This window comes from Oryzias latipes, chromosome 23 (assembly GCF_002234675.1).
Source record: "Oryzias latipes chromosome 23, ASM223467v1".
NCBI lineage: Eukaryota > Metazoa > Chordata > Actinopteri > Beloniformes > Adrianichthyidae > Oryzias > Oryzias latipes.
Window position 1 is genome coordinate 14,724,343 of NC_019881.2, and position 20,028 is coordinate 14,744,370.

General features: G+C 38.1%; 1 protein-coding gene across 1 annotated transcript; it reads left to right on the forward strand.

Annotated features, from left to right (window-relative positions):
• Positions 1–456: 456 nt before the first annotated feature.
• ube2h (ubiquitin conjugating enzyme E2 H) lies at positions 457–18,930 on the forward strand. The gene is made up of 7 exons (XM_023952677.1): positions 457–744; positions 12,566–12,642; positions 13,142–13,216; positions 13,297–13,336; positions 14,053–14,105; positions 15,264–15,392; positions 15,468–18,930. Exons 1-7 carry the CDS (start codon positions 692–694, stop codon positions 15,590–15,592), a joined length of 552 nt encoding a protein of 183 aa, XP_023808445.1. The 5' UTR covers positions 457–691; the 3' UTR covers positions 15,593–18,930.
• Positions 18,931–20,028: the final 1,098 nt, after the last annotated feature.

Below are 20,028 nucleotides of genomic sequence, written 5' to 3' on the forward strand. Positions count from 1 at the left end.
AACACTGGCCAAAATTTGAGAAGACACTGTAAAGATCAAAAGATATCAAACCATAAAAATGAAAAGCCATGAAATACTTCAACTAAGAGTTGATTAAATGAGTTATTTAAAAGATAAATAAAAAAAGATTTCTTTAATTTATAGTTAAGCGATTATTTTTTTCCCCTTTAATCTAAATAAAGACATTAAGTTATAAATGCAGCACTTCCAATAACTGGAACCTTGTTGAGGCAAGGCACTTAAGACAGGAGGACACATGCTGACGATGGTTGTACTTTTATCCTTCGCTACTTTGTATTAATATTGTCTAATAAATTATCTACCTGCATAGTATTCAATTTATTTTGTTTTTCAAGCTCTTTGCCAAACCTTTAGGGCCATATTAGCTAACATTTATGAACTACAAATATGGCCGCGATGGTAATGTCGAACATTTATGACGCAGTCGGCGGAGGGATCCTTGCTTGTCAGAACCATGATGAGAACGCAGAGAGGCAGTGGACAGGGGAGATCTACCTTTTTAGCTCAGCCTAATTGAGATAGGTTTACGTTTAACTGTAAAGACGCGTTGATATGAACAGCTCCGAAAGCCAATGTTAACTTTCGGATAGTACCGTTTGCTAGACAGTCTAGCGTTTCGTGGGCTGGCTTTTAGCTTAGTTACTGGCGTTCTTCGGTGGAAATAGCAAAAATGTCGTCGCCAAGTCCGGGTAAAAGGCGAATGGATACCGATGTGGTGAAACTGTATCCTTTTTCAATATAAACAAGTCTCTCATTTGTCTGATATGTCCAGATACATGTGAAAATGTTTAATGGTTCGTTGATATCTGCTATTTATTAGCCTTTTAAGCTCCAAACGTAAACGGCTTTCACTGTCAATTACTGCTGTTTTGTGTAAACAACGCTTTGCTAGCAAAGCCCAGTGTTAGCTATTTCTATCCCGCAAACCTATAGTCGCTTATCTGGACAGCTGTATTAGCAAATCACTTGGGTCACATGTCATTTTAGCATTTTGCAGCATAATTTGGGACAAATTTTAGCTGTCTGCCTTATTTGAAAATACAGGAACACCCGACCACTAGACGCTGACGTTATTCTCCTTTTATAGGAATGTCTTTCTTCATGTTGCACCAGCTGTTTTTGTAGATAACACACACATGAGTCTTCGTTTAGCTCATTGCCTTTTTCTCTCTCTCTCAATTTTGTGCCGTTTTCGGCGGAAGTTTTACTGAAACTCAGCCTTTCACGTTTAAGCTTGTTTACATAACCTAACGCTAACTGAAAAAGCTGCATTCTTTTGTTCTCATTGGGACGTTGCCGCTGTGGAAGGGAGTTCTGGTACATACATGACGCGTCTTTGTCACCATGTAATGGTTGTGTTGATGTTCTAAAAAAATCGCATCTTAAAATTTTTTATCTTTAAAAGCTGCTGATCTGGCTCTTAATTTCAACATCAAAATGGCCTCCTTATCAGTGTTTGTCACTGTACTCAAGTGTCTTCTGGGAAATAATAAGACAGGCCAACCTGTATGACTCTGGAGTGGTCGTAATTTGTTATTTTGACATTTGGAAGTGAGTAGAGCAGCTGGTTTTTAGTGGTGCAGCAGGTGTCATGTGCCTGCATTCGTTTTCACGGAGGAATGCTTGAACTGTTAGCAGCATCTGGTGTGTTCTGTTTTTCCAGGGACTTGTCACTGTGTTTGCTTTGCTGCTGCTGATTTATATGTTAAAACAAAAACAAAAAAACAAGGTGTTGAAAGTGATCAATAGCCTTTATAGTTCCAGCCCTGTGGGATGATCAGCATGAACAAGTAGTTTTGTTTTTGTTCTGGTACTGTGGAATGATTGGATGGCCTGTTACCAGCGGAAACTGCAAGAGGGAGGGACCTAAAACAGCTGATGGGACGGCAGTGAAGCTTAGTCAAATATGGGATTAGAAGTGGGCTGGTCAAATTAAAGCAACTGACATGTTTAAAAGGCAAAGACATCTGAAAACAAACCTGTGTTTTGAGCTTTTTTAATGGACCGATTCTGAGGAAAATCGTGTTTTTTGACAGTCTGTAGCTTTTTTTTTTCTTATGATGGAGGACATATGTAAAGAAATGTAAGCATTTCTGAGTATATCTTTATTCAAATGGTGGATAAATTTTGTGCAGAAAAAAAAGCTTGTACTTGTGATGTTGAAGCTACTACGGCAAGCCTCAAGCTCCCTGCTCTGCTCCATTCTGATGCATCCACTTGTATCCATGTACATTTTCGTTTTCCTCACCCGAGCTGGCATCTGGCTCAAAACTTTACGTCTGGATAGCTCCAGTGTTGCTTGCCTTATTTGTTTTACCGATGATGTTGTGTTGGAGGGGTGAAGGGCTGTAAGTTAGCAGGAGAGTGTGTAAGCAGTTGGATGAAGTGGGGGGGGCTTATTTAATGCCACCAGGTGCTGATTTCCACCGGTTCGTCTCCGATGCGTTGACACACACATTTTGACTGTTCACTGTCATGTTTGAATCTGACGTGCGTCCCTCAGCAATGCAGCTTTTGATGGGAGTTCAATTTCCAGTCCATTTTTTAATTATACTTATTATAATAAGTATTTATTATATATTATATTATATATTATTATACTTATACTTATTTATTATAATAAGTATAATTAGTATAAGTATAATTTTTTAAAAATTATATTTTTAAAAATTATAAAAATATAATTTTTATTTTATTGTATAATCCCACCAAGGGAAATTCGTCTCCGCATTTGGGGGAGCGAGGAGCTGCAACCGAATCGCGTTCAGGAGGCAGTAGCTGAAAGGGTCTTGCCTAATTTGTTAATTGCTCACCATTGATATGGTAATTGCCCCCATTCCCCTCCGCGAATCGAACCCTGGTTTCCTGCGTGGTAGCCTTTCACCTTACCAACCGAGCTACCCAGCCACCTAAAAAATTGATGTGCCGGTTTGGCTGTCAAAGCCAGAGAAACGAGCAACGGGTCAGGGTTTGTGAAATAAAAAAAGAACTTCAGTTGTATTTAAAAAAAAAAAGTTAACATTTTATTTTATTTTTAAGGTGATGTGCCGATAATGCACGTCAACAACACAGAAAACACCTGCATCTATTTTCGTCATGGACGACGAACATTTAATTTTGGAAGTACAAAAATATATAATCATGAATGGCAGAAAACCTGCATCGTACAAATGTGTCCAAATTCCTTCACTACTCACTACATAGTGCACTAAATAGTGTGTTTGCCATTTTGTACTGCTGTGTGAATCTACAATTCTAAAATCGAGTTTCCAATAAGTCTCTGCTAAAAATCAGTGTGCTTTGATGCTCACTAGATTGGTGATTATAGACTACAATGCATTGCGTCTGAACAATTTTTGCCAAAACAATTCATGTACATGTAAAAATTCATTTACATGTATTTTTTTAAATAAACCAACGTTTTCATCATCAGAAGACAGTGGATTCATAAATGATTGTCGCAAAACGCTCATATCAATTAGATTTTAACTTCATGAAATTGATGTCATATTTGCCGTTTAAAAGAAAAAGAAAAGAAAAACCAAGGTGAGCATGGTGTCTGACTTGCTTTTAAAATCCAGGGCATTACATAGTCCCGCTCTATACCGTTTTTTTTTTTTTTAATAGTTGGGGATTAGGGTGGGAATTGGGACACAGCCAAAGACTCGGTGAGGAAGAAAGAAAGGGTGAGGGCGGACACAGCGGAGACGATGTAAACTGACGGTCGTGAGACGGACTCCTAACGCAATGCAAGGAAAACCACTGGGAATGCTTTCAATATTAATCAAAATTATTAATATTGTCAATTTGGGATTTAAAATAAAAAATCTTTGTTTTTATGATGAATCTTGTTTATTATTATACCACAGATCAACAACAGAGTCGTTCCTTTAACAGACAATAAGCTCATTCTGGCATCACTTGCCAGCGGTAAACTGCTTGTTTGAGCAAGTTTAGTCTTTCTCCACTCCACCACTTTTTTAGGAAGTTACTGCCACTTTCGCAGTGCAACGAAGCAGATAGAACAGGAGATTATTTTTTCCAGTACTGCAGCACATACAAGTCCTTGTGTTAGTAATACACCCCACTTCTTCAGCTACATGACTTACAGGCTAGAACAGATTTGCCACCTGTTCACTTCTATGGAGGAAGTCAACTGTGTGTTTTTGCAATTCCTCTGAAAACTGGTTGTAAGCAGGTTAAGGCGGTTGCATTTTCCATTTGGAATAGACAGGAGTTTATACCTTTATGTGCTCTCGACCAGTTTGTCGCGCCCCCCGGTGTAACCAAAGCTCGAAACTCACACCACCTTTTAGACGGGAGCAGCTTTAAAGAGGCCTCCAGCAATAATTTGCAGCGGCCACCAGAGAAAAGAGAATTTAGAGCAGTGGCCATGTGGGAATTTGATTTTAAAAAAGTGTCAGAATGACCTCAACATTCAGCATGGCTGGGTTTCAGCTTTGTTCTATACATGCAGTCTGTTTTTAATACTATGTGTTTTTTCAAAGTGAAGGTCAACCTTGCATCTTTCCTTTTTCATTACTTTCCCAGAAGACCTCTGTTTTCCTTGAGCAGCCACATCCCGCTGTGCGAGTTTACAGTTATTTACTGTATATATTCATCACTGCTATACTTTCAAACGCTTTAAACGAAGGAAGCAGCTGGAATTTGAACAAGGTTAAAGGACAGAACCACTGAACCTGTAATAAGTGCAAAAGCGTCAGGACATTCGATATTACCAAAATTGCACCCCAGCTTTTTCATTCTTTAAGATGATTGAGAGTGTGACAATGACTGGGCTAGAATTCCATGAAGCATGTCCACTGCCACTTCCCCCAACCGTCCCAAAGTTGAATTCCAATTCTGTGCTTTATCTGCTCTCCGCTTGGTGCTTTAGCCCCCATTGTGCCATTGAAACATGACATCCGGACCGCATCAGCAGCGGAGTCCTTTTGTGTTTTTGCATTTACAGGAGCCCCATGCGACCTCCACCTTATGCTGCTATGTCAGACCTTGTTCCACAGATGTGGCCAGCTAATCTGCTCCCAGCGCCGCTACTGCGAGAAGGAACCAGCAGTTCTCTGCCTGTTCCTGAATGTCTGTTAGAGTTCATGAACAGAGCCCTGATCGGTCAGATGGAGCTAGCAGTTTTTTTTTTTCTTCTTGATAGGGATGCACAAACAGCTTTTATTACTAACTGTGGTGTGGGGATTTTTTTTTTAAAGAGAGAGCTGCAGTCGTAGAAGGCAAATTGGGCTGGCATGATGTCTTTTTTTTAATATTCTTTTATGGAAAGTTTTTGGATATTGACCAAATTCTTTTTTACTTCCAAATTTTTAATGAGCGACTTTTCCTATTTCTAAATTGTGGACAAACATGTTTAAAAACCTATTCCGATGAAAAAGTGTTTTTAGCATGTTCTTGAGGAATTTTTCTTATGATAGATGATGTATATAAAGAAAATTGAGCTAAAATTTTCTCTTTTTTGTATTTTTTTATTTAAATCTATGTGAATAGACAAGGCAAGGCAAGTTTATTTGTATAGCACAATTCGTACACAAAGTAATTCAAGGTGCTTCACAAAACAGAAAAATGCATTAAAATCACAATACATCATAGAAATAATCAACGTAAAATTTACTTAAAAGAAAAGAAAAAAAAAAAGGAAAAATTTTTGAAAATTGATTTAAAAATAAAGGAAGGAAAGGAAAGAAAAGTGCAGATAGGACCTTTCAGTCATATACACGGCTAAACAGAAATGTTTTAAGTCTAGATTTGAACATGAACACAGAAGAGGCCTGTCTTACGCCTTCAGAGAGGCTGTTCCAGATTTTAGCTGCAGAATATTGAAACGCTGATTCCCCTTGTTTAGTTCTGACTCTGGGAATCAACAGGAGGCCGGCCCCTGAGGTCCTCAGAGTACGAGATGGTTCATATGGCACTAACATGTCAGATATGTACTTTGGTGCTCGGCCATGGAGAGACTTGTACACAAGCAGAGCTGCTTTGAAGTCTATTCTTTGAGGTACAGGGAGCCAGTGCAGAGACCTGAGCACAGGACTAATGTGATCATACTTCATATGATCATACTCGAGCAGCAGCATTCTGGATGTACTGAAGCTGTTTTACAGCTCGTTTGGAGAGGCCGGTGAGCAGGCCGTTACAGTAGTCTAACCTACTGGAGACAAATGCATGAATAAGTATCTCCAGGTCTGGCTTTGACACTATATTTTTGAATAAGGAGCAGAAGAAAAAATACCAGTAGAAAATGAGCTTTTTTGTGACAGAAAATACACACAAGCTTCCTGCTCCGCTCCATACCGATGGATCCACTTGGAGACGAATAGATCCACGTACGTCTTAAGCTTTGGATAGCTTCCAAATTGCTAGGCATTTTTGGTGCACCGCTAATGTAAGGATGGGGTTGAGAGGGACTGTAAGCTAGTGAGAGAGCGTCTAAACAGCTGGATGATGGGTAATAAGGGGTAGGCTTACTTTGTGCCAACAGTCCCGCCCGCAACTCAGAAATGAATTTCTAATGAAGTCCTGCCGCTCTGCAGAAACAGTCTTAGATAATGACAGTTTTTTTTTTTTTTTTAGTTTGGCTAAACCATAATTAAAAGACCACTGCTTTTAAAATAGATCAGAAAATGATTGGATTGGGACTTTAATATTTTGTTTTGTTTTGGCTGTAGTCTGTGGCAACCTCCTCTTTGAATGACAGTCCTGTTTTGGGGGGGCCTCCAGGATCAAGGCACCTCAGACAGTAGGAGACTTCAGACCCAAATCTGTCTACATGCATGAATTAGCTCCCATTGAAAACAGATGGGCAAAAGTTTCTCTAATACTTTTACTGAAGTGTTTTTTTTGTTTTGAATTTCAGAAGTCGGCTTGCCTTTTCTGCTTAAAGCAAAAAGTAAAACGGTACTTTTACGTATTTTATGTTTTCTTTGTGTGAATCCTTTCGTCTGTTTAAGTGTACAGTTTAAATGCTAGTAGTCCATCGATATCATGAATAGCTTTATCAAAAAGTGCAACTCTCAATTGTCGCTTGTAGTCTTGTGCTCCAAAATGATAAACTTGACTGTAGTTCTTTTTTTCTTTTTACTTCCAAAAATAATATCAACCTAGCATTGTCTATAGTTTTTTGTTGTTCATACAACTGACAACAAATCTTGTCTTTTGGGATTGCTCATTACTGCCTCAGATTTCGGCTGCTGTGTCGCCCACACTGGCTCGCTTTTTGTGTTCGTTAATGATCGTGTGATTCGTACGTGCGCGCACACAGCTCATGCGTGTGCGTTCACACCCTGCGTTTTCTTGCTTTTTCCACTGTTGATTCGGTGGGGGGGGGGAAGGGCTGAGAGGAGGAGCAGCTGAAGGATTCACATTTGATTGCTGTGGGTGGGCTCTCATCTCTCGCAAGCGAAGACAAAGAACTTGGCCTTTTCATTTTTGTGCCACTTCTCTTCTCACACGGGGAGGTGGCTGCCATTTTTTTTTCAAGGTTTGATTGTTGTGGAAGCCAAATCTTCAGTGTGAATTTGAATTAACTGTTGAGCACTCCATTAATTGGGTATGCTAATTATATGTGATGTGAAAGCTCTACGAGAGGCGTTTTTTAAAAGCCTTTGCTATAGTCTAAACCTCAAGATGTTCAGGTAACTAGAACAGACTTTACAAATGTCTGCTCTGTAGCTGCTATGGTTGTAGGTTTTGACCTTCAAGTTCCAAAGAAATATAAAATCTTTTTTATTGCTGTCAAGAAATCATGTCCGTCTTTTGAGAGAGGACAGCATTTCCCAGCTGTCACACATTCACATGAGGATTTTGGTGAGTTTAGAGGCCATATGTCCATTGATATGTAAAACTAGCTTCAATGTTTTCTTCCCTGCAGCCCGCACACACCGCTTTTTCTCTCAATTCAGCCACAGAGTGTTTTAAACAGCACTGGGCGCTTTGAAAGGAGGCGCTTTAAGCCCAGATTTGCTCAGTAACTCCATACTTTGAGTCTTGCACATCGTATTTTTTTTTTAAATTCATCACATGTTTTGACTGAGAGTTATTATTTTGTGATGCGATACAGACCTGGTGGCTGGCTTTAAAGCTGCTCCAACCCATCCTCGTTTTTTATTTTTCTTTAAGCATTAGCCAGTTTGTCATTTACCAAACCAATAAACCTCATTTATAAAAACACTTGAGCAATCAGGAAGTGTTGTATTTGTGCGTGGTAGGGATGACACCATCAACTGTATATGAAAACTGGAGCGAGTGAGTGTGATGTCACCCATCGAAAATGGCTTACTTCTGAAATGCAGTAAATTCAGTCGCCATTTTTTTCACTGTACAGATGTTGCCATGTTGGAACCAGATGGCGACAGTAAGCATTGATTGGTCCAAGTCGGTCTGAGTCTACATTTCTATGGTAACCACTCTCACCAATCAGGAGTGAGCTTGTTGGAAAGGTCATCTGTCAGGAATGAGACCACAAGCTTTTATTGAGGGATCTGATTGGCCAGTTTACAACTTGAATAACTCGCAACAAAGAAACCATATCATGATAAAAAAAATAGTATTAACAAGAACATGTCAACAAAAGCAAGCACCAAAGCAATAACCAAGCAAGAAAGGTTATTCTGACAAATTTAATCGACTAAGTAGTACCTTTTTTAGCTCTCAATAGAAGTCTATGGGATATTGGCTTCTTGGAGCCAGCGGGTACTTCCTGTACGGAATGGCAGGGGGGAGGAGTTAATCAGTCCAGTTCTCATATACAGTCAATGGAGTACACACATGTAAGCATAAGTCATAAAATACATTTAGTTTTAGCAGTTTGTTACAACATAAGTTAACATTTAAAAATAATGTAACCACTGTTTGCGTCGGGATCCTGAAGGCTAATTTTCCACAGGGAAGGAAGAACGTTTTAGCTTCGAGGTGCTCCTGAAAGAGTAGGATTGGAGGGGTGTGTGAGCGTGGCTGGCTGCTAACCACTGCTGGGAAGAACGGCATTTGTTTTTGTTGCGGAGTTGATTAAATCACTCTCAGGACGGGGGAATGGTTACTGTGCTGCACTAGCTGCCTCTGTTCTCAGGCAGCAGTATGCACTGGAGGTCATCACACTGTAATCCTCCTGGGCTCAGCGCGGTGCACAAAGTTGAATACGCACACATTGAAACACAAGATCGGACTTTGAACAGTCAAAGAAGCGCATCAAAGCAGGGCTCTGTTTGTCTGAGCCAACATTGTCACTATTTTTTCTAGATTTTCTGTCATTATTTGTCAGAACTCTATCGTAGTCTTAGGGTATGTTATTTTCTTCTAAAGATCAGCCTGTGCATTACTATTTCCTTTTTTGTTTTGTAGAGGAAACCTACATATCACCTCCACCCCAAGGACAGCTGCTATATTTCCTGTCTTTCACTTGCAAAGGCTTTCATTGTACAAACTGCTCGCAGTTGCTTTCTGTGTTGGGGAAGGAGGTAGAGATGCATGACTGCTCCACCGCTTTATCAAAAGAAGTGTTTCCTCCTTTACCGAAAAATCAAACGGATCTAAACCTTCTTTTTGACATCAATCTCTTAGCGGGGTTTGCAGCTTAAAAGAGAAGGTTAAATCGACTTTATTGTTGCTCTTTCTTCTTTTTCAACAATAAAATTGGATTGACTTGGTTTGGATTGACAATAAACAAGAAAAGCATATCTTCAACTCATAAATATTTTTGGTCAATACGTGTAAAAATAAATGAGGCTAGCTTACTTGCTCCACAGCAATGATGGTATTCACAGCTTGTGCTTCCTCTGCCTCATTGTCCTTTAGCTTCTCCTAGGATCTTTTTTTTCCCTTTATGTTTGTTTCTGTTTGCAGCATCACTTTTAATCATGTTTTCTAACTCTTTTTGCTGTCGGTTGGGCTTGTTTTAAATTTTTATTCATTTATTTATGAATTACTTCTGATTCTCCTGCTGAATTAGAATTTCCAGGAATGTTGATGGTTCTCTGGTAGCTTTCTTGGTTTAGATTTTTCCATTAGTGTCAGATTGACTCTCTGCTTGTCAGTACACTTATTTAGTACAAATGCCTCACATCTGTTTTAGCATATGGCTCAAAGATGAAGTGTTATACTGAATTTTAGAAAAGAGTCAAAGCGCTGCTACATTCGTTTATAAATCTAATTATTACAAACCATAAAAAAGAAGGAAAGTTTGATCTTTTTTTCATGCCTTTCTCTTCAAATGCAGCAAAGAAAGACAGGAAAGTGCTTTGAAACAAGCCTTGTTTTCATTACCAAGTTGACACACAGACTTCCTGACTGTAGTGTTTGCTTGTGCGTGACACTATATTGTTGAACAGAGAGCTGTTTCAGATTCTCCATGATGTTTGTTTTCCATACTTGGAAGGCGGTTAGCCGGGCTATGATATTTTCATCCTGGGTCAAACTGGGAGATTGTCCTGACTTGACCAGAAGGAAAACAAGACGCGCTCAGACAGCAACCGTAAATGCCATTTACTGCATACTTTTGTATTTTAGAACTCAAAAGTTCTCAGAGCTAAAGTAAAAGTAAAAAGTAAAAACAGTCAGGAGAAACCGCACTTTAGTCTTAAATTAAACAAATTCAGCTAAAAAGACAGCTGATGGTTTGGATAAATGGATCATTGGAAAGATGTTTTGTTGAAGTATTCCAAACCCATTTCAATTCAGTGTGTTGGGATGGATGAGACCATTGTACTCATGCATGCTAATGATGTTTTTAGTTGTCAACTCGAATGTCAATTTTTTTATCTATAAAAGATGTCTTGCAAAATAAACAAATACATTCCAATCTGTATAAAATAGGAGAGGAGCTGAATAAAAGGATGTGGGAAAATATTGGTTTTAAACAGTCCTATAAATGCAAAGTAATATGTTAATGTTTAACCAACACAATTTTTTTTTTTTTACTTAAACTCTTTAGTATTGAAACATTCCATTTGTTTTGTTTTTTTCAGTAATTTCAGCTAAATCTGGATTTTTTTTTTTCATGGCTTTCATGTCGATTCTTTAAATTCCTACTCTGATCATCTTTTCATTTATTTTAAATGCATTCATTATGATCACGGTATGTTGTTTTTAGCCAAAAGTCTAAAAATCTGTGTTGTTTTCTTGGACAGAGTTTCTGCAGAGCAGCAAGGAGGTCATTAGAAATTTACTACCAAATTGTGGTGCGGAGCAAGGCTGCCCTCAGCGAGGTTGTTGGCCACCCAGAGTATCATCTTCATGACATAAATCTCCATTTCACAACAATGATTCACAACAATTTGAATGAAGAAATTTGATTTGTCCGTCATCAGAATAATGCTCCAAGAACACATTAAAAACACGTACATAATACATGTTTCTTTAGAAATGTAATCCATCTTGCATCAAACAGCCACACAAAAGCGCTCTCTCCTTCTAACAGATCTTTTCATACTAAAGTAATGAAGCTTTTGTCAAAAGTGACTTGTTATTTACAGAGTAGAAAAGAGGCGGGCTGGATGCCTCACATCTGAAAGAAAAACACAAGATGTGTCACATCTAAGAAAATGAATCACCTAGGGCCTCTCAAGTGAGGAAGGTGGCATATTCCTGTTTTTCTCTATTGTTGATAGTTATTTCATTCTCTGTTAATGGCGGGCGGAACTTAATTTAGCAAATAAAATGACGAGACTCACTGTTCTTTGAGTGTTTTAGCATGCTGAGGTGCAGGATGTAGAACCTCTGCATGCATTGTGACAAGAACCTCTTTGAAGGCAGGCCTAGCAGTTTCTTTCCCATGAGCCCAAGATGAAGGTTGTACTTGTGGTGCCTGTGATTATTTTGCATCTTTGCACTGTTTTTTTTTTTTTCTTTTTAAGCCTCAGAATGTCTCCTCTACCTCAACGCAAAACGTTTGGTAAATGACACTTTTGTGAAGCCAGGGGCTGAGTCTACATTCAGCAGACTCAGCCACAACCTAAAATAACCTCCAGTTTGACTTAACCCTACGTTGTCTCTGATGCTCCTAATAGGAGGTGGTCTCTGTCAGATCTGACAAACGGGCTCAAACTACAGCAGAGGAAAAAAAAAAACACTTTATTAGCTCAACTGCAACACATTTCTGAAAACTTAGTCTGCTATGAGATTTTGTTGGCATTCAGTTTGTCAGTGTGTTCAAAAGAAACATGCTATTGTAGAGATTCAACTATAAGTTTGTGTGGAAATGAGATTTATGTTTACTAGTTAATTAATCTTTTTTTTTTTTTCATTGATCTTTAACCATTTCCTGAATCGGAAAAGATTTTATGCATTTTCAGGATCAAAGAAATTGTCTTTTTTTTCCTTTCTTGTACAGACATTCTTTTGGCAAATACACTTTTAGCACATTCCTGTAAAAGTCAACAGTATTAGAATTTAACAATCACAGCCACGATTAAAAAAAAAAACAATTCTTAAAGCAGGAGCTAGATTATCACCATGTGTTCCCTCTTATCGTCTGTTATTTCTCCATTTGTACCTGCACCATTCTTCTTTAACAGTCTTCTAGCATTGAGAGCAAGCATGAAGTCACCATCCTCAGTGGCCTCAATGAATTTGTAGTGAAGTTTTTTGGACCACAAGGAAGTAAGCGCTTCTCTTTTTCCAATTTATGTCTGCTTTTTGATTCAGTATTTCCCTGTGGAACCATTTAAAATGTACGTTTTTTTTTTTACGTTTAGGTTAAAAAATTGTCAGCCATTTACAATTACAAGCTCTTGTTTTGTCATCTCACTACGGTAAAAATGTTTTAAAAGGTAAATGGTTAAAATGCCTTTATGATATGCTGGTGTGCGGACACGCAGGTCCATGTACATTTATCTTTAAGTGTTCCATCTGCAGCTATGCATTTTCCTGTCAACCCGCAGTTTTACCTCTTTGATGTGGAAAAAAATTAAGGAAAAATCTGTGGGTTTAAATGCATAGCAGTCGAAGATCCACAGAGGTGAAGTGCTTTGCTGAATTCTAAAGAAAATTGACTCTACAGCCTCTAAATCCACTGGAATGCATGAAGGGTGGAATAGAAGTGTATCAGCTGCACTTCAGAGGGCAACTTTATAATCTGTGGTCCTCTGCTTGTGCACAGCGCCGTATGAGGGAGGAGTGTGGAAAGTACGAGTAGATCTTCCTGATAAATACCCATTCAAATCACCTTCAATAGGTAGGGGCTTTAGTTCACACCTGTCACAGTGTCCGTTTGGATTCTTACTGCGCTCACATTTGCTCTTGTGTGTTTTTTAGGATTCATGAACAAGATTTTTCATCCCAACATTGATGAAGCGTAAGTTGAAAACAACTGTTTTTAGTCGCATGTTTCTGATATACCATGGTTGGAAGGTCATGCCTCACATAGATGGAGAAACTAAATAAAGGACCTCCTTCCTGTATTTACTAAACGCCTTCATTTCTGATAGTATAAAAAATATTCTTTCAGGGTTTTTTTTTCTATTCACGGTGATGCTAAATTAAGTAAAGTCTTGGATTTAATGGTACATTCCAAATGAAGCGAGTGATACTTTTAAAATACCTCACTTTTTAGAGTTTAAGTGTCTAAAATTATGCCTGATTTTAAAAGATCTTCTTTCATTATTATTTAGAAATATGTATTACTTGTTGCATTTTATTTATTTATTTATTTATTTGGTTAAAATTTCTACTCAGTAAAATGGGATTTTCTTAGTATTTTTATTTCTATTTGTTTACTGCTTTTATACAAACTCAGTTGCAACTGATGTGTATCGATGGCACAATTTACCACACTTGGATGGGAAATTGCTAAATATTAAAGCTGACTGGCAGCTTATATGTAAATTAGATAAGGATCAGTTCAAGTATAGCCAGAATTTTTTTGCTGTAATGTATTTAAAGCATCGTTTGCTGCAACAGCTTGTTTGCTTCTGTTAAGAAAACTTTGCATCATCATCACACACACACAAACACACACACACACTCGCTCCCCTCAGGCCTGCTAATTCACTTTTCCTCTCTGCTTCCCAGGTCAGGAACGGTGTGCTTAGATGTCATTAACCAGACATGGACAGCACTTTACGGTGAGTGGACTGTGAACATGCTCCTCCTCTGAAGGGGCTGTGATAATAATAAGCACAAAAAAAGAAAATTGAGCCCATTACACTGCGGTGCACTTATGGTTCTAACCTGCTTACTGAGCAGAAAAGTCAAGATCCAGTCCTGATTTACTGCCCTGTCTGCTGTAAGAGACATGCTCTCACTAGCATCAATGGTATCATCAATTCTCTGTTGGTTCTCAAATGTTTGTTCATATTGCTCTTAATGTTCTGATCATATCATCTCCATCCGGTATAAATGATCATAAAGAAGTGATTGTAAGATGTTATCAGGAGTTTAAAATCTAAAAATGTCGTTGCAACATGTTTCATAGTTTACCTGTATTTTATTTACCTGTATTTGTAGAATCGTAACAGAATAGTTGACAATAATCGACTGAATATCTGCACGCCTCACTAATTTAAGACCGTAATGCTTATTTAATTTCATGAAACATAGGAGGAATCTGGTTAATTGGTGAAACGTATGAACAATTATTTAGATAACCAAGTCAACTAAACTCTTGAAATCACTGAATCTGTTGTATATTTCCTCCTCTGTGTCTCTTTGGAACAATTCTGCCAAGCCAAGCATATTCATGCTTTTGCATAGACTTTTTCTCTCGAATGCGCGTGTCTGAGCCCTTTGTGAATGCAGCATAAGTGGCACCCACGGCCAAACAATGCAAAACAACGCGACTCATACTCTGGAAAATATGATGCTACATTTAAAATGTCTAAATCATAAGTTTATGCATTCTCTTATGTTGTAGTATTCTCATGTGTACAATAATTCTGTACTAAAAAAGTGGGAGTAACTGATTTATGAGGTAACTTATAGTGTAAACAAAGGTAACTTGAAACATCAGCATTTTATGGTTTCTTCTTTAGCTTCAGAAATGCATAGTATGAACAAAAAGAATAACAATAATACAATAAAAACTCCTAAAGTTTCTAGATTTGTGATCTTTATTCTGGTTTGTCTTTTTGTAACATTTATATTAACTTATTCATCCTGTTAATTATCTTTATAATCCATTGTTTCAGTTGATATTAAAACAATCGTTCTAAATGTTCATAAGAAGACATGTCTGTCTGATTATTGTTTTTATCTGGAAAAATCCTTTTTCTGTTTTTGCTCAGATCTGACCAACATCTTTGAGTCGTTTCTGCCCCAACTGCTTGCTTACCCAAACCCCATCGACCCCCTGAACGGCGACGCAGCAGCCATGTACCTCCATCGGCCTGAGGAGTACAAGCAGAAAATCAAAGGTTTGCCTTCCCAGCTGCCAGTAGCTGCCCCCACAAAAAAACAATCTTGTAAAAACGATTTGTCTTTTCCTCTAGAGTACATCCAGAAATATGCAACAGAGGAAGCTCTGAAGGAGCAGGAAGAGGGAGCAGGCGATTCTTCATCTGAAAGCTCCATGTCTGATTTCTCAGAAGATGAGGCCCAGGACATGGAGTTGTAGTAATTGGAGAGCTGCCCCCCGCCCCTCATCCTACGCCCTCCTTTAACCCCTACAGAGACTATATTTGATTTCCTAACCATGAGAAAGCAGACTTATGAAATTCATATTTAAACAAGTTGATTTTTTTATTATTATTGTTACTACTAAACAAGGATTTTTATGGATATATAGCCTTTGGTGTGTTTGACAGACACCCTTCCCGCTCTGTAGCTGTCCACCCCCACACAGATATTGTAGCGATGGCTCCGCGTTTCATCTCTGCCTTAGTTTGAGCTCTGAAAATACCACAAGCATCTCGGTACCTGCAAGGTTTCAGATTTTTAAAGTAGTTTCCACCAACATGATGGTAGTTGCTCCAGCTCAGAGCTGCTTAAGTCTGGCGTGCATCGCTGCAGCGCCATCCTTTACTCCAGACAGTATTTTTTTTTTTTTATCTGAACCTGTTGTGAAGAGGGCAAAGCTAACTTGTAATTTTCAAAGAATCCAGCTCCCCACTTCCTCTCTGCTGTGCTTCAGCCCCGCCTTCTGGTAAGCAGCCATGGCTGCTGTGGAACTGGTGAGCCGATGGTGTTTTCTTCAAGAAGCACTGGAAGGAACCTCCTTTTTTTTTTTTTTTTTTTTTATTGAACATCGACTTTATTCAAGTTTATCCAAGTTCTGCTTTTAGTTACATCGTCACACACACCGCGCATCTTTACACACCTAGGAAATAAAAATGCCAACGAACACTCGTTCTACCTGAATCCATACTGAGCATATCTTTAAATAAATGCACAACCCCAAACATGTTCGTTGTTACATTTACTCATCCTTCTCCCAACTTCTACCACTGTGTGGTGACAGACAAACAAAACATGGATGCTGCGAACAGGCACCTCAGACTCATGTGGCTACGTACAATAAATGAATGAGAGGCACCAAACTTTATCTGGATGCACTGATCCTCCTACTTTTTTTTTTTTTTCTTCTTCCTTTAAATAAATTTCTGTTAGTAGTTTTAGCCAAAAACAAAGTTTGTGCCTCTTAAAGTATATTTAAAAAAAACGATTGTCAAATGGGTCTGATTAAAGAAAAAGGAAAAAAAAGTCATTTGTGGGTAATATTCTGCTGCTGCCCCTCACATCCTGCCGTTTGGAGCAGTGGATGCTCGCTTTGCATCATCTGAGAGATCCAACCTGCCTATATAATAGACTGGACTTCTATTCTGTCTGCTAATCTGAATCATTTAGCAAAAATGACAAACCAAAAGCTATATTTGTCCTTAGGAAGTCATTTCCTAATGTGCAGAATTGTCTTCCTGATTAAAATGCCATTTATTGTGCGGCAAGTGAGGATTTTAAAAGAAAAGCGTTGCAGTCGCTGGTTTAAGTAGTTCAAAAAAAAATGTGTTAAAGCCAAAGTGTGATGCGATTGACAGCAAGAATAGCAGATGGACTGCCTGGAAAGTAATTGACTTACCTCATAGGATGCAGTAGAAATCACTGGTTGTTTAACCACAATGTGTTTATTCCTAAACAGAAGGTCCAAAAACCAAATCATGCCCCCCTCCCCTTTTTTTTTTGCTTTTAATCATAAATTAATCTCTACATGCAAGATTGTTGTGCAATGTGTGCTTTGGATTTGTTGGACCTTTACAGGATCTTGCTTAGTGGCAAACCTTTTCATCTAAAGGGTGGAAATGATGCAAAGCCGTTTGTTGGTTTTGGATGAATGTGCATCATCTTCCATTGTTTAGCATGCCTATCTGATGACTTAACATCCAACATTTGGCTCATTTTTTTTGTCTTTACCTGTGAGACACCACATTGAAAGGCCAGGTTGTCCTCTGCGATCAGAAACGGCGCCGATTAGCATCTGGTTTCATACGTCGGCGATGCCCAACTACTGAAATCACAAGTGTGGCTCAGCCTTTTTTCCCAGGATTAGACCCGTCTCTGTGGGCATGTTTTACAGCAGTTCTGTTCCAGGATTTATATGCAAACTGGCTAGTTTTTTTGTTCTTGTTTTTCATTTGAGCAGTACAGATCTGCTAAAAAGAAAGCAACCTTTCAATTTTTTAAGATGTTCAACAAAACCCAGAGATGCATTCCCCGTTCCTTTCTAACTGACTTGTTTTTTTTTGAGCTGCTTATACACTATTTTCCTGTGTTTTTCATTTTGATTGTGAAGAACCTCTCTTTTATCCAGCTGTTTTCAGTTCAAGTATTACACTGTTGTAGGATTTACATATATATTTTTTGTTGTTGCTTCTTTTGCAAATCCCTAAAGAAATCCTGTTTTTAATTTGTTGCTGAATTTTATTTTGTTACACAAAATATGATATATTCACGCTGAGAATTCTAATAATAAAAATGACATTCTGGTATGTTTGTGCATTTTTCCCCTCTCTAAAAAAAAAAAAGTTGTTTGCAGAAAAACGGATCTCTTAATCTAATAAATAAATTAAGTAAACCCTTTTTTGCGACTGTGCCCAGTATTGGAGATCTATTATTTGAATTTCCACTTGTTTAAACTTATAAATCTGTCTTTCAAGTTGGTATAATAAAGAGTGCACTTGTTTATTTAGCAGCTGGATTCTTTTTGAAGAAATGATTTTCTTTTGTTTATCTTTGATCTTATTGTCTTCCCTTCAAATCTCTGCTTTTCGGTCAGATTTACAGATTATATTTTAGCTGTATTCTTCTCCTAAATGTCCAACGGGATTTCATATTTAATAAGGCTAATTTTAACGATCCTGCAGACCAACTGGTGGAAAGGAAAAGGCCCCTTCGCCTGCACATACTGCTGGATAAATGGATGGAGGACTTGAGGATAGACTGATGCTCTGGACTATCATGAATCACAGACGGGACATCCAAAGGTCACTCCATTTTTCTTATCAGCTCATCTAAAAACAGAGGATCCCTTGCCCACTTTTTGACTGTTTCCTTGGGCAGAAGCATGGTCCAGTTTAGGGGCTCGCTCCTGCACACCTCCCATTCTGTCTTGTGCTTGTGTGGATGTGTTGCCTTCTGCCGGCACACACGTATGCTATCAGGCCATTTAGCAAGCACACTCAGTTGTGGAACATTGTGGTTCTTTTTTTGTTTTTTTTTTTAATTATGTATTTGGTACCTGTTGTGCGACACTTGAAAGTTCAAAAAATTTTGTTTTGTTTGTTTTGGAAAAGTTTATTCTAAGTTCATCATCATCACTTCCTTCCTGGTTTTCTTTTCAGTGTAAGGTGGGCATGTTTGTCACAATGACATGCTCTGCTAACATGCTTATAATCTCCTAGATAGTTGTGTATAAAATAAACTGTTATAACTTTTTTTATAATAAAATATTCAATGTCTTCACACTGTCTCTGCCTTTCATTTTTTTTATAAGTGTTTACACAGTCTGCATTCCCAAAACATATTCTCCAATATAACTTCTAATATACTTCTTACACCAGGCTAAGACCTCTTTTGAAAGTTGTCCTCCATTTTTAGAAAAAATTATTCAGTTGGACAAACCACAAAGCAATGCTGCGTCTTTCCTAAATTAATTAAATGAAATATCTGACAGACTCAGAATAAGGTAAAAGACTAAAGACTCATCTAATGTATCAACCAAGGAAAGCTGTTGATTAAATAGAGGAAATTAAGGTGTTTCAGTACTTTTCAAGGGTTTGTGTGTAATATTTCTTTTCAAGATATTCAGTGGAAAAGGGAACCTTTTTGAATTTTTAGAATTGTGCTGCATATTAAGACATAGGTAAAGGTTCACAAGAACCTATACTATGACATACCTGATAAAAATTCTTATCAGATCAAAACCATATTTTCACAGCAGACCAATTTTCTTAACTATAACCAGAGTTCATTTTGGACCACACAACTTGTTTTTGAAGTAATAGTGGCACTGATATTTCCCCTTCTTTGTAGTATCCAACTTTGGCACAACCTAATTTTTGATATGTAAAATATATAAGAATCAAATTAAGAATTAATGTAAATTCTTTAAATGTTTTAGTTTGGCAAAGTTACTCATTCAGCTCAAGCTATTTCAATGAATGCCACATGTGGCGCACTTCTTGAGTCTGCCGCTAGGTGTCAGTGTGGCACTGCCCTCTTGAATCCCCTCATCGTCTCAGCAGCTCGTACAAAAGGTCCTGTGTGTGGATGGTCACTGGGTCCCGTGAAACCCGAGATTCACATTCATGCTCAGGTTTTTTACCCAGAAAAAGAGGGAACGAAGAGCAAACTAAAAAGCGCAGCTCTGCATTTTACCCTTTAAGCATAAATATCAAGCTACTTTGAGCTTTTTGCTGCTTAAATTAGTTTGTTCCTATTGTAATGAGAAATCTGGACCTCAATGGTCTGCTTCAGTTTATAGATTTAAGAAATCTTTTAGCAAAAAAACTGTAACAAAGCTCTTTAGTGTCTGAGAAAACATTAAATTCTGCTTTTTCT